Genomic DNA, 15,516 nt, shown 5'->3' with positions numbered 1-15,516 from the left:
AAATGTTGACTTTTCCGTGTTGATATATCTTTTTATATTAATATATGTATGTTTTACAATAAAGAAAAAAATTCGAAATGTTTATATTAATTATTTTTAAGTATATATGTATTGTATACATTTGTATACATTTTTTAATTTCTTCGGATTGGATAAGGATGAGAAAGGTATGAAAATTAAGTAATCTAAACAAAAATTCAGACACTTCAATTTTTCATTGTTAATAATTATAAATATAATTCGTTTTATAACTTCAGTGTATTATACAGAGAATAACCTTTGATCGCCGATTGATTAAAGAGTTTCAAATTACAATCTGTATATCCATGTCTAGAGAGATGTATTCCATGATCTTACAATTAACACATTCAAAAAAACATTCACAAGAAAAAGATCAAAAGCTCACTGCCTTCATTGGTATCTACCTTGCTAAAAGATAATATCAGCATCGACATTTTCTTCGTTCAACGGTTATAAAAATGATCAGACGATGTGTGAAGCTTAACTTCAAAATTATAAATAAAACGTTAATAGAGGATAACAAAATAAATTAAGATGCAACAAATAGAACTATCAAATTATCACTTGGTCTACTTCAATCAATCTTTCATCTTTATGAGAAAAAAAAATCAACAAAAAGCAGTTTCCAAGCAAATAAATATTAGCAGCTAAAGCAATGAATGTTTCACACTTTCAAGCCAAAACATTTCCCTACACGTTTTCTGAACCTATAAAAAGTTATTCTCAATATTTAATGTTACTGCAAAGATGATGTAATGATATGTATATATCTTAAAATACAAGCGATAATCAAATGTAAATTGAACAACAAAATTGCTCGAGTTTCATGTATATTAATAATACAGTGAGAAATGGGAAAACGTGGTTTCTTGGTAATAAATTATCCATTTCTTTATTAAGATCTCTGTCTGAAAAATAATTTTTTTCTGGCATTATTTTTGAATTCATGCATTATTAATTACATCAGTTAATTGAAAACAATAAAACATACACGTGATAACATAAGTTATTAAATAATTGTCAAGTTAAAATGCCATATATATACACATACACACATTTTAGATTAAAATGATTGATAAAACTTATTAAAGTTTCAGTAGCAAATTCATAAGTTTAATACACTAGAAAAATACAAGTTAATCGTCATTGTGGCATATAAGTGACAAAGTATTGTCGAGAATAACTTTTGTATATAATACTAAACAGATAAGTATATTCCAATAAAAAAGCACAAAGCTGTTATTTTATATAATTTTATAAATACATTTTAATAGATATATAAAAGTTTCCCTACATTCAATAGAGAAAACCGAACAGATTCGCAAAAATAGTAGAGTAACAGGAACACAAGTTGCCACGCAAATTATTGAGAAGTCATGCATGTGAAAGGATAATTTTCATTAAATCATAACATTTGTTCTCATCGCTGTATAATTAAGTTTTTTTTATGATTAATTGTGCTGCTTAGTTTGATTCTATAGATGGAAAACTGATTCAACAGACCAGGCGATATCGAAAATATTTTACACTTCATATGAAGTCTAGAAATCTCGAAATCAGGTGTAAATACCGAGATTCCGAATTATATGTTACTATATAACAATTCATGAATTCAAACACTTTCAAAAATTCAATAGTTTTGAAAAAACCATAAACTTTTAGGAACGCGGAAGCTTTGAAATGCTGAAGACTCATTGGAACACAAAACATTTGGCATTCGAGGAAATATTGTATTGAGAAAATGTGATTTTGCAAATATCCAATACGCAAATATTTTATGCAAAAATGTTTTGTGTTCACACATCTGTCTATTTAGCAACTCATTTTTAGGAGATTGACGCTATCTCTCTATGGACGATCATTCGGTATCCAAATATATTTTAAGTGCTCTCTCCCGACGTGGACTGTAACTCGAAGTAGTAGAAAGTGGTGTTAAGCGTGAATTTTCCTTAAGAGCGATTTCCATTACCTCATCAGGATTTAAATGTTTTGGTTTTTCCCTATTGTCCCTAAAATAAAAAACAAAATGAGATTATAAAGTATTTCACATTAATTTAATGGTCAAGAAATATAATGAACATATACCTGTACAAGAAGACGGCACCATCTTCAAAATTAAAAGATAAACTATCGTGATGTTCGTTCCAATCGTGCTCATTTTGGATCCGCAGCACAGAATTGTCACATGGAAAAATACCTTTCCCCTTTGCTATATCTATGTGCTCTTCCGGAATATCTGATATTGAGGAAAGCTAAAAAAAAACAAACAATAACTATTGACATCTATTTTATCATCTTATACATACAACGATTGTTTTATGCAACTAACTTTCTTTTTCAGTTCTTCGACGGTTCTATTATCCATGACAATTTCTTGAAATTGTCCCAATATCAATTTTGCTGGCAGCCACCTTCTGACGAACAGGACAATCTGATTAGTGTCTGTGACCGTCTCTTTATCTGGTAGCTCTTGAACAATCATTTCAAATTGTGAATGAAATCGGAGATCCTCAAACTTCTGTTCATTCAGAAATACTTTCGAGGCTGTCTTACAATATTTTTTCCTAAGCCGGCATTTTTCATATGGTATATCTACATCATATTTTCTCTTTATTTCTGCCAATATCTCTTTTTTCGCATGCCCAACCGTCATATCTTTCGAGACAATCCATTCACATAAGAATTTATAAGGCTAATAAAATGTTAATGCATAATAAGAAATCTTGATAACATAATAAAACATAGAATTTTCTATGTGTATAAAATATGAAAAAATGAGACAAACCTCTATAGAGTTAATCAGTAGCTGATACAATTTTACTTTAAATTCTCCATTACGCAAGGCTCGCCCGAGTTTTACATTAAGTCTCTCACCATCATCATATGAATTAAGCTGCTCTGTCAAACAACTGCATTCTGATTCACCAGAATTTGATTGACGAAAAACTTTAAAATACTCCACAGGTACACCTACAAATGGTTCTAAATCTTTCTTCAAAGTGCTCAATCTCATTCTTTTATCCACTAATACTTTAAGTACTATAAAAAAGAAAAAGATAATTAAATTAAAGGACTAACAACTATTACCTAAAATTAATTTTTACAATTAACGTACGTTTTTGTTGAGTACTATCTGCATATGGTGTAGCTCTAAAATAATAATCAGACTCGTCATCAACATCCCAATTTTCTATTTCGAATTGCCTTGAAATTTTATTTTTTCGCCTATCTCTAAAGTTTCGCCTATGATTGTACTGCCACGATTCTACTTCAATTTCGATATCATCCGGTGCATCACCAACCAACGTCTTATCACTATCGCTAAGGCTACTATCTTCACTGTTACTCTGTTCTGGAGTATTCCATTCCTCAACCTCCCCTAACTGAGGACTTATATTTCGTGTGGTGACATCATCGTTACCTCGTGTACCTTTCAATGTTTCACTGTATTTAGCGTCCCAATATGAGTCAATAGAGCCAAGTTTAGATGGACCAGTAACAGGCTTTTCGTTTTCCTCATATTTATCATCTAACAATGGAATATTTAATTCTTCCAATGTTTCTGCATAGAAATCACAACAAATTAAAATTTTCATATAGAAGTTACAATTGTATAATTGCTATTTAACATATCCTGTAAACTATTTAAAAATCATACCTTTACTGGTATCTGGTAACTGAACATGTAAAAAGAAAACATATCTAAAACTCTCTATTATTCTGTGTACCGTTGATTCTTGAAAAGGTTTATTATTATCTATATCATACATCGTTGATATGAATACTTTATTCGCGTTATAAAATCCTTCAGTCTGAAGATCACTATCATCATTTTCTACTGGCCTGGTTTCCGGAAATTTTTGTAACATTACTTTCATTTGTTTAGGATCCATATTAACAATTTTTCCTACGGTTTGTTTATATTCTTTGACACTTTGTGACAATAAACCTCTGATATCGATCGGACCATCAATTATTTCTTCTCGGGCTACGTCTATGACAAATACTTTGGTTGCAACTCCTGAAACGTAATATTGAAAAAGTTGAAATTTTAATTTTATAATTAGTCACGCATCTCGCGCGCGCGCACGCACATACACAACACGCACTCATTCTGTTCTGTACTCACCACCTGGTAAATACGTCTCAAACTTTTGATCTTTGCGACGAATTTCTAACAATAAATCAAATCGACGTGAAAGACGCCATATATACCCAACAGGTTCATGCTCTCGATCATCGTAACTACATTCTATTAAATCAGTATTATGTTCATAACTAACTAAACGACATTGATCCAGACTCACTACATTTTCAAGACCAAATTTCTTATATGCTTTCTCTGTTGCTTCAGCCCATGTAATATCAGGCATAACATATAATTTGACATTCATCAATTTTCCTTCTACTGGATGATGACAGTACACTTTCAATCTAGGTATAGACATTTGCTTTTCACGATTTTTTTTGTCATTATCTTCACTTTCCTTCATTTTTTTCAATAACTCCTATAAATAAGATAACAAAATAATATAATGAGTAATATAGAATACTTCAGAAAAAGACTCGATATATTTCCTATGATATAATTTTAAAAAACTTTGCATACATTAGTTGTTAAAGACCTGTTACAATTAAAATTCTTACATCGTTTAAAAATTTTCATTTTTTATTCCATTAAATAAATTCGTATTAATTATTTCGTATAAATTCGTAATAAATAAAATACTATTCTATTCAAAATGTATAAACTATTCCAATTTAAAGTCATTACACAATTTACTTGAATTTATATAATATTTGGGTTCTAGTTTTTACCTGAATATGTCGTGGAAAATCTTGAGTTTGCATAGGTAGAGTATTACGAGTACGATCAATTTGCCTATACATGAGCATATAAGCATTCGTACTGCTGCTATATGCACCGCTATAATACGCCCTCGAAGGTCCACCGCCATATGTTTTCTGGATATCGTCGTAAGTTATCTGAAAATATAACGCAATTGAAAAAATCATTAATAATGTCAAGAGAAATACAATAAGTTACTGCAAAATAAATTTTCATACTTGAGTTACACTTTGGTCATTAAAACATAACCATTCTTGAGTCCTAAAATCTTTTATATAGGCATAATAATGACCTCCGCTCGCACTGCCGCTATGAATCATAATTGAAAATAATTCATACATGTACGGGCCTTTTCCCAACATATAAGTACCGCGATTCTTTTCGTTTTCATGATTATGCGTCGTACAATTCGATGTCGACGGTCCGTTGCTCATATCAATACCTGGAGGTGGACATACACATCTTCTAATAATTCTGAAAATTATTTCGATAAATAATTTCACACCCATAATATTATATACCTTCATCATCATCTTGATCATGACTGGCTGAATGATTACTGTTGGAAAGGCTGTTGTCGCACGGCGCACAATCATCATCTAATGTACCACTGTCTGTTGTGGAACTGTCATCGCATTTGATACCTAAGCCAATGTCTTCTTCACCACTTGGAGATTCTTGACTCGTGGACGAGATAAAAGAGTTCAAATTTAATATGTCTGGGAACGTGACTCTGTAAAAACACAGATCACAGTAGTGTGAAATTAATCCAAAATTAGGAATAGACCTTTCATTGATCAAATACAATATAGTAAAATATACATACTTATCGTTAAGCTTGATTCTGTGGAAAGTCTTATAATCGAAGTCAAACCGTTTCAGATGTAATGTTAATAGATATGGAAATTTCGTAAACTTTAATCCTTTATGTGCATCACATTTTTTATTGCATTTTTCACAATGATACTGATTAGCTCCTTCCAATGTTTCATATTGAACAAATGCTCTAATTGCTTCTTCCTACGAAAAAGAGAACTTTTTCCTATATGTGTATATAAAATAAATAATGTCAAATTACAACATGCAGCAAAATATTACCACACTGTTATATGCAACATTGCTTCCAAATGGTCTAACAGGTAAGGGGATATCAAGAAATGTATCTTCTCTTGATTTCTCTGTCCCACACTCAAGACATTTAACGTAATCGATCATTTTTCCTAACAACAAAGAAAGCAAATTACAGATATTGTCACAATTCGCACAAGTAACGTTATTTTGTACCTTCATAAAGTCTATTGATTAGATCTGCTTGTTCCGTATTTTTGAATTTTTGTTCCAATGCATCAAACATCACTCTACAAAGCTCTTGAATATCATGCTGTTGCCATGCTTCGGTAGAATCCCATCCAAAGCTTTTCGTTAAAGATGTAGTTTCTACTGCAGATCTTGTAGATGTCTAAAAACATGATTATATTATTAATATATACTAATATTAATAATACATACTAATTATATATATATAGCTTATCAAGTTATATTATACCTGTAAATTGAGAAATAATTTCTGTAATTGATATGGTATGCTTAGAGCTTCATCCTTCTCTGAACCATCCACATATTCCCAATTGTATAGTGCATTACGAAATTCTGGTGTCATGTATAAAGCTTGGAGAAGACTGTTCAAGTAACAAGTCATTGCTTGATTGACTAAACCAACGTAGCCTTAAAGAAATTAATTATATACAGATATATTTAAGTGTACTAATAAACAAACTTTGTTAATGTATATAAATTTGTATTAAAATAATTCTTAAATTCTGCTTACAACATACTTGTTTCAGTTTTAATAAAACTTTTGAAATTAACTTCTTCTCTACCATCCCTAACGTCTTCCCTAATGTCTTCTCTAACATTTTCTTCAGTCCATCTTGGCTGAAGGGACGGTGAGGCACCTGTGAGATTAAACGTTGGCAAATTGTAATCCAGGTTCTTCAATGATCTTAAATCAATAACAAAGGGCTCTGCTGGATCAACGACATATAGAGTATTTTTCGTTTCAGGTAGACTCGGATCAACTGAGAAATCCACTCCAATCTGTTCCATCGTTTTGTCTTTCGAATTAGATAAATCGTACTAATAAACATAATATAAATTACATTAGAGCACATATATATGTGTATAGTATTAGATATTTAAAGAATATAATTAACCGTTTGGTGTGGCGTAAATAGAAGCAACTTAAAGCTGTCTGGTCGCATGTGATAATATTCTTCAACATAGCTGTAGAGTTCTTTTACGCATGTAGTTACATATAAGGAAAATTTGCTAGTGCAAAGTTTATGATTAGCCTCGGAAGGCATATTAAATTGAACATCACATACTTTCACTGGATTCTTTTCACCAGCTTTGCAAACCATGATCTGTAAACAAAATCCCAATAGGTATAAGTTTCATTAAATCGTATATTTGTTATAGCAATTAATATTATCTGAGATATTCTTATGATAAAATAACATTCTAAGAAAATTTAGTTTTATGTGATCTCTTTTAGTACAGTTATAAATATAATTGTAACAATGCCAACTTGCAACTATCGAAACTGTATATAAAATTATGTATTATCAAATTATAAAAATAAAAATCTTTAGAATAAATACTAATTAATAAGTTTCTACAATAAAGACTTCTTTTAATAAGAAAATTACTGTGTTATAACGACATCAGAACAAAAAATGTAGTATTTCTTATTTGTGAAATTTGGTGATTATTAAAAACTTATCACAGATACTTTTGAATAGACAAAAATTGGCATTTTGCCATACTGACGGCGGAAAATGAGCGAGATCTACGCAACACAGCAGGATGCTGCTCTACGCGGCATGACACAGTACGGAAAGCCTATAGAGCCTCCAGCTATATTTAGAATGTCTTCTAAACCAAGCTTGTGAAATGGCTCTCTTTTCTGAGATTGCAACCCATCTCTCTTTTCACTTCTCTACTTTCGTATTTTAATAATTGTCCTTTTTTAACCATGAGACAAAATTTAAATATCAAATAATTATTACAATTATCATTAAAATATTATACATTAGTTATAAATTTCCATTTAAATTCTCATATAAATCTGATTCTACATATTTAGATGTCGTATACATATTTACAAAGAGTATGTATTTTACAATATATGTATTTCTATATAATTATTTTTATATCTATTTATCATTCTAAATAACAATTTTTTAATTACAAGTAACATCTAATTGAATAAAAATATATAACATGCAAAGTTTATGTTGATTACATCTAAAATGTTCTTACAAAAAATGAAATATATCTGGAAATTAAATTAGATTTTATTATTAAAACTTACCTATTCTTTTTTAATGGTCTATTTATAATGTATGCTTTATAAGACAGAGCTTACTTCTACTCAATTGATCCAACCTAAAAATGTATAATAACATGTATTAATGTATAATATTAAAAAAATAAATATATATTATAATAGAAATGTATATTACCCCTAGTCTACAATGACGATTTAAGCTTTAAGCCATAAGAAACTGGTCAATTACAGTCAATTTTTATAAGAATTCACAATTGTGATTAGTCAATTTCTTAATTTAAAGCTTAAATCTTTATTATAGACAAGGCCTTAAGATCATATAATATGAAGAACTGATCGGACAAATATCATTACCAGCGACATGCTGTTCTCAATATAAATAATTTTGTCAAAATATTCTCTTTTTTTTAAATAATCTCTCTTATAATGTATTTACTTCTGCGATATGCACTTAATTGCACCGTATGAATGCCAAACTTTGTCAGATAGGATAAATTTTACATTTTACAGAACGGCAAATATAAATCTATTCATAAACACAACTAATATTTGATAGTAGTTGGTATAGAGAAACTAGAAGGCAATTAAAGAGAAGAGTTTCAAGATATTCAATGAGTCCCTGCAAGATTCATGTCCGAGCACTTCTCGTCGGAGAAGACACAGGTAAGGCAACGGAAAGAATCTTCTTAGACAGATCGTCGACCGGAACGATTTCCCTCTCATCGGGGATCTCTCGATCCAGTTGCATCGCGCCGCATTACTACTAGTACGCCGCATTGTTCGCGCGTCACGCGTGTATTACGCGCGTTATGTAAATACAAATACAAATATTTCTCCTTGCTCGCTTAGTCACGAGAGGCGGCGTATATATCGGCGCGTACGGAGACCCGAGCCGAGAGGCGGCACGACACTCAGGGGATCGGAATGCGTCTCCGTCGGGGAAGTCTCCGATGCTGTTGGACCGCCCTTCCAATATCGCGCCGCGGGGATACATCCGCGACCGAGTCCGCGCGATCGGCGATGACCGAGATCACTCTGCGATACGGTCGGCGCCGATTCGCGGCGACGACGGACATTTACCGCTGTAAGCCGCCGCGACCCGGTTGAAAGTGGAGTAGATCCGCCGAAAGACGGATTGTGTGAATAAACGAGCGAACAAATAAACCGCCGGCCGAATGACAGAGCGGAGACTGGGCCGAGAGAAGAGAGTCCAGCCAGCGTCTCTCTCGCTCGCTCTCTCGCTGCTCGCCCCGTGCGCCCGTCCCCGTGCTGCGCGCTCGTTCCCGACTTCCCGGCGTGTTCCCCCGCGTGCACCGAGTGTCCGCGGTATCCGCCCGACCTGCCGCTCCCAACGTGTCCGGCGACGTGGTCGCCGATGCTCGCCACAGCCGTACGCACAGCGGTACGTACCAACTTGATGAACTTAGGAACTGACCCCTTATCCGAAATCACTGACACATGTGCAACGCACTCACTTTACGCCATGTTTTCCTGCACGACGGCGCATCACTCGCTCTCACACTCACTCACTCGCACTCGCGGAGTCGGACGGTGAGGAGAGGGACGACTGTTTGGTGCTGCACCCTGCTGTCGCCTCGCGAAACTAACGCAGGTAACGGGATCTCGGCGGAGTTTCCTCTCTTCCTCTCCTCACTTCGTCCTCGTGCTCTCTTCCTCCTCTGTGATGCACTGTTTCTGTGATGCCGGAACGGAGCACGAAGCATCCGGTCAGGGTCGTGCAAAGAGGAAGCCCCTCGAGTAGGTCTTCGCTTTTTCTGATTTTATGTCTTTTTGTTGAATTTTGAGAGAGAAAGAGAGAAATTTAAAAAAGAACAAAAATCTGAGGACAAATGGCAGGGAAAATGTGAAGTGTGTGATGTGTTGTATCCCCAAAAGGACAGATGTTTATTAAAATCAAAATAAGAAGGACATTAATCTTTTTATTCTTTTAAGAAGAAATATAACTCTTAGTTTTGTTTTGTTTGTACAAACAATTAATTAATTCGTTAAGTTTATCGATAATAATTAATAACGGGAAAAATCATGGAATTGTGCCCTTAGAACGGGGTGGCACGTCGAGCTGTCAAAGTTACGGCTTGAACGCGTCACGGATGACGTTTCTCACATGTCTTATCCCCATATGGTAAGCCTCTCTGCAAAGTCAGCCGGCAGATCATACTATATATATATTACATACATATACTTTTCTCTTACGCACAAGATATATGTACGTGTGGTTAACGGAGATTGAATTTATAACAATTTAAGAAACCTGGAGAAAGCCGGAAGGGCATGTACAAAGTGCAATTAAAGTTCTCAGCAACGGGTAACGAAATAATTCCAGTATTTTTTCACTGAAATCCACTTGTTATCGAACACCGTAATTCTTTCCCCTCTTTTTTTTCGTTCCGGTAAGATCCTAAAATGAGAGCTCCCAGATGACGCTACGTAAGTGTGACGCAGTGGCCAGTGGCTTTTTTTTCCGTTGTCGGTATATGACGTTGCTCCACAGCGCTGCGCTACTCCACCATACCCTGACGTGCGACGTTGACAGATCACGGTGAACGGGCAGATGTCAATGGATGTCTAACGCGTTGACGCGGACCGAGGACGTTTCTACACTATGGACCTGGCCAAGTCGTTCTTCAACGTACGCGACCACGATGGTTACGTCGGGAAGGAGGAGCATAACGTGTGTATTCGAATGGTCAAGTCATTACGACGCTTTATCACTGCCAGATTGATAAACATGTGGAATCAAGTCCGGTTAACATCCCGTTATGCAAATCATTTCTTGGAAATTTATAATAATTCTTTTAGCGTGTAAAAAATATGTTAAATAAATCGAAAACAACGGGTAAATACTAAACTTATGAACTATATAGGTCTCTATATCAGAACTTTTAAGTTTTAAAGATTGACAGAAAGAGAAAATGTATGAAAGACATATAAAAAATAATATCTTACGAAAAAGAACGATAAAAAAGTTAATAAATATATTTATTATAAATAAATAAGTTGAAATAATATAATGATATTATATGAATAAAATCATGTGAGCAAAGAATGAAAAAAATTGTCGATTTAGATCCATAGACTATTCTACGTTTATTTACTTGCACATATTTTATGTTTGTCAAATGCCATTGTGTTTTAGAAAAAATTGGAAACAGCAATCTCTGAAGATGAGGTCGAGATGGAAATTGGAAGTTTATGTGGTGAGGCCTTGTCACCAGCACCAGGTGGTCCATTTTCAGCTTTAACTCCATCCATGTGGCCGCAAGATATCTTAGCTAAGTTGAATCAGCCCGATGATCCAAATTCTCAACCTGAATATAGGTAAAATTTAATACGTATCAAATAAAATTCTTTTGCAACATGTATATTTATTTATTATATATATTGTAATTTTCTATAAATACCTAAAAGAATATATATTTGTGTGTTGTAAAATTACAGTATTACAAAATATTAAAAATTGTTAATTTAGATTTGATGAATTCGGTTTTCGCGTGGAGGAAGAAGATGGTCCTGAACAGAACTCGAAAAAATTATTAGGAATACCATTCGTCGAAGATCCTCAACATAGGTTAATTAATCATATTTTTTTCACATCTAATATCTAATGTAGAATATACTTATTACAATTGTATCTACATTAAAGGTATAAATAACAAAAAATTTTGATTTGCTATTTTAGATTGCAGTGGGTCGCTCTTTTGGAATTCAGTCATAACAAAGAGGTGGCAGAACTCTCCTGGCAAAATAGGGATCGAAATTTACCACGTACTGATAAATTACGTGAAATGGTTCGCAGTGGCATACCCCATTCATTGAGACCTCAAATTTGGATGCGCATGTCAGGTACAAAACGACAAATTGCAATTGTAGACGATTTTAGAAGCTACAAAAATACATTTTTAATTACAGGAGCACTTCAGAAAAAGTGTTCATCTGAAATAATGTACAAAGATATAGTGAAAGCCTCGGGTAACGATGCATTAATGACTAATAAACAAATAGAGAAAGATCTCCTTCGTATTATGCCAGCAAATGCGTGTTTCAGTCATCTCCATAGTACCGGTATACCCCGCTTAAGACGCGTTATGCGTGCCTTAGCTTGGCTATATCCCGATATTGGGTATGAATTACATGATTAATTTTAAAGCTATTTTATAAAATTAAATATATAATATCAATATATTAATTTTCAATCCTACATCAAGTTACTGTCAAGGTACCGGTACAATGGCAGCATCATTATTATTACTTTTGGAAGAGGAAGATGCATTTTGGATGATGGCAACAATTGTCGAAGACTTGTTACCAGCTTCTTATTATTCTTCAACACTGTTGGGTAAGATATTTTACCCATCTTATAAAATATTTTAAGTCATAGAAATTTAGTGTCAATTATAATTATTATTTCTATAGGTATTCAAGCTGATCAAAGAGTACTTCGCACATTAGTTGCTAATTATCTTCCTGACATCGATCATGTTTTGATGCAACATGATATAGAATTAAGTCTTATATCTCTGCACTGGTTTCTGACTTTATTTGCATCAGTTGTACACATGAAGATATTATTACGAATATGGGACATGTTCCTCTTTGATGGTTCTATAGTTTTATTCCAAATTACACTTGGAATGTTGAAAATAAAAGGTATATATATATTCGATAAATATTTGTCATATAGTAATATTTTATATAATTTCGTATATTTTTTATGCTTATTATTATTAAATGTTCTTTCAGAAACAGACTTAAAGCAATTGGAGAATTCCGCACAAATATTTAACGCCTTGTCAGATATACCAGGAGACATTGATGATGTGGACCAATTATTCAATGTATGTTTTTTTTTAATTTTTATAATTTTAAAAACAGCAAAATCAAAATATTTTAATATTATATTTGATATTTTTATATGTTTTTAGGTATCTTTAGAAGTCAGTGGATCATTGACAGATGTATTAGTCGAGACTCATCGACGTCGTCATTTAGCTTATTTAATGGCTGATCAAGGCGGATTGGTAGGGAATCCGGATGCAGTACCAAACTTACCAAAACAACATTTGAATAGGTATAAATAATAAAAAGTGCATTATGTATTATTATTTAATATATTAATAATCAGAATTTAAATTTTTTTTGTTTTCTCTTATATCCTTAATGGTATTCTTGCAGACGTCAAATGAAACGAAGCAAATCAATGTTACAAACAATTTTATTTGGAAATGATGACAGTGAAGACGACGCAAAGTCTAAAAATATTCGTCAAACAGGTATGCGCACCTAATCAAAATTTTTAATAAAATTTGTTTTTATCTAATCTAATATATAAATTTTCAGAAATTTTAGTCGATCTGAGAGAATCTATTTTACAAGTTGCAAGACATTTTATAAATGTTGATCCAAAATTAAATAATACTGTACTTATAGCAGATTATACAATGGAAAGTCATGCAAAAGACCATGATAATTATGTCAATGTATCACGAACACGGAAAAGACGAGCAAAAGCTTTACTAGGTACATATGTTGCAATATAATTTTAATAAAAATAATTCTCACATTATTTATCAATTAGTTGAAAAACATGCATGCGCTGCTCTGCAAAGACATTAATCTTATTACAGATTTTGAGAGACACGATGACGATGAACTTGGTTTCCGGAAGAATGATATAATTACAATTATTAGTCAAAAAGATGAACATTGCTGGGTAGGAGAATTGAATGGATTGAGAGGTAATATATGTACGCAAAATGAATTGTAGTATTATTTAAGTACAATGAAATGAATTTATGATGTTATAAATTCTGTTGATTTTTGTAAGGGATAAATAATCTTTAATATTTTTGTATTTAATATTATTATATTAATTTTTATTTTATTGTGTCATCTTTTCATGATTTTTATAATACATACCGCTAATAATACAAATCCTCAAAGTAAAGTTATATATTATTCTCTCATTTTATGGCAAATACATTCAATATATTAATTTAATAATGTATATTTTCAGGATGGTTTCCCGCGAAATTTGTAGAATTGCTAGATGAACGAAGTAAACAGTATACATGCGCAGGAGACGATGCAGTTAGCGAAGCTGTCACTGATTTAGTAAGAGGTACACTGTGTCCCACAGTGAAAGCAGTGTTAGAACATGGAATGAAGAGACCATCATTTTTGGGTGGGCCCTGTCATCCGTGGTTATTTATAGAAGAAGCGTCCAACAGAGAAGTGGAAAAAGATTTCAATTCTGTTTATAGTCGATTGGTGCTATGCAAAACGTACAGGTTGGATGAAGATGGCAAAGTTCTGACCCCAGAAGAGGTATCAGATTATTTATTTAGTACCGTGTAAATATAATATATTAAATGTTAATATAATATATATGTTAAGATAATATATTGAATAAATAATAAAGGTATTTTTTTCAGTTATTATATCGTTGCGTCCAATCTATAAATTTAACACATGATAATGCACATGCTCAGATGGATGTAAAATTACGTTCTCTTATCTGTCTTGGATTAAACGAACAAGTGCTTCATTTATGGTTAGAAGTTTTGTGCTCTTGTGTTGAAGTAGTACAAAAATGGTAAGTATAAATACATTGTTTATGTATATACGTACTGTAATATAGTATATATTTCGATATAATAATGTATATAATGTTTAGGTATCAGCCGTGGAGTTTTATAAATAGTCCAGGTTGGGTGCAAATAAAATGCGAATTAAGAATATTAAGCCAATTTGCATTTAACTTGAATCCAGACTGGGAACTACCGCCTAAAAAGGAACAATCACAGCCTTTAAAAGATGGAGTTCGTGATATGCTAGTCAAACATCACTTATTTAGTTGGGATCTTTAGCATATGAGATAGTTAATAATTAAGAAGGCTATGCCATCTCTTTTCGTCCAAAAACTTGGGATCTAATTTTCCATTTCTAGTCTCTAATTTAATATAATAAAAAAGTCAAAATATATTTAAATATATTTTTAATTTAAAAAAAATTTTTATATCACGATTTTAACGATTAAAAAGATTATCTAAAATTTTGAAATTTAATGCACACTCTAATGACTAAGGAATGTAATGTACAAATGAATAATCTCGTTTTGACGAATTATATAATATATATATAATTTATAGATGTTATTAATGAAAGTTTATATTATTTAATTGCAATAGATAGTAAACAGTTATGATAGAAGAGATCCTACTTATATATTTAAATTTCTCTCTCTATATGCAAGCAAATAATGTTTTAAGAAGCTTTT

At 32.4% G+C, this 15,516-nt stretch overlaps 2 protein-coding genes across 8 annotated transcripts; one reads left to right on the top strand and one right to left on the bottom strand.

Moving 5' to 3' along the window:
- Nucleotides 1-196: 196 nt before the first annotated feature.
- Nucleotides 197-9,775, bottom strand: LOC105828844 (ubiquitin carboxyl-terminal hydrolase 47). Of its 3 annotated transcripts, none has more exons than XM_012667380.3 (18): nt 9,630-9,775; nt 8,244-8,317; nt 7,084-7,293; nt 6,706-7,006; nt 6,417-6,595; nt 6,155-6,329; nt 5,969-6,090; nt 5,697-5,890; nt 5,392-5,603; nt 5,089-5,312; nt 4,840-5,007; nt 4,151-4,529; nt 3,680-4,042; nt 3,137-3,583; nt 2,807-3,060; nt 2,351-2,713; nt 2,107-2,273; nt 197-2,030 (listed from the first exon to the last, which is right to left on the bottom strand). In XM_012667380.3, exons 3-18 carry the CDS (start codon nt 7,288-7,290, stop codon nt 1,880-1,882), a joined length of 3,906 nt encoding a protein of 1,301 aa, XP_012522834.1. In that variant the 5' UTR covers nt 7,291-7,293; nt 8,244-8,317; nt 9,630-9,775; the 3' UTR covers nt 197-1,879. The 3 variants fall into 3 exon arrangements, with proteins under 3 accessions (XP_012522834.1, XP_036142205.1, XP_012522836.1); XM_012667382.3 differs by lacking the exon at nt 9,630-9,775 and adding an exon at nt 9,300-9,536 and having other exon boundaries at nt 1,880-2,030; XM_036286312.1 differs by lacking the exons at nt 7,084-7,293; nt 8,244-8,317; nt 9,630-9,775 and having other exon boundaries at nt 6,699-6,820.
- Nucleotides 9,776-10,387: 612 nt separating this feature from the next.
- On the top strand, nt 10,388-15,449 carry LOC105828847 (small G protein signaling modulator 3 homolog). Of its 5 annotated transcripts, XM_012667387.3 has the most exons (17): nt 10,388-10,545; nt 10,636-10,667; nt 10,732-10,911; nt 11,377-11,558; nt 11,710-11,808; nt 11,920-12,083; nt 12,150-12,360; nt 12,446-12,576; nt 12,654-12,887; nt 12,981-13,075; nt 13,163-13,308; nt 13,413-13,510; nt 13,578-13,757; nt 13,865-13,975; nt 14,254-14,564; nt 14,672-14,832; nt 14,914-15,449. In XM_012667387.3, exons 3-17 carry the CDS (start codon nt 10,843-10,845, stop codon nt 15,104-15,106), a joined length of 2,385 nt encoding a protein of 794 aa, XP_012522841.1. In that variant the 5' UTR covers nt 10,388-10,545; nt 10,636-10,667; nt 10,732-10,842; the 3' UTR covers nt 15,107-15,449. The 5 variants fall into 5 exon arrangements, with proteins under 5 accessions (XP_012522841.1, XP_028044829.1, XP_012522838.1 ...); XM_028189028.2 differs by lacking the exon at nt 10,636-10,667; XM_012667384.3 differs by having other exon boundaries at nt 10,636-10,911.
- The last annotated feature ends 67 nt before the right edge of the window (nt 15,450-15,516 follow it).

Source organism: Monomorium pharaonis, chromosome 4, assembly GCF_013373865.1.
Source record: "Monomorium pharaonis isolate MP-MQ-018 chromosome 4, ASM1337386v2, whole genome shotgun sequence".
In the NCBI taxonomy this organism is placed as follows: domain Eukaryota; kingdom Metazoa; phylum Arthropoda; class Insecta; order Hymenoptera; family Formicidae; genus Monomorium; species Monomorium pharaonis.
Note: the sequence above shows the minus strand (reverse complement) of the source record. Positions and strands in the feature narration are given on the sequence as shown.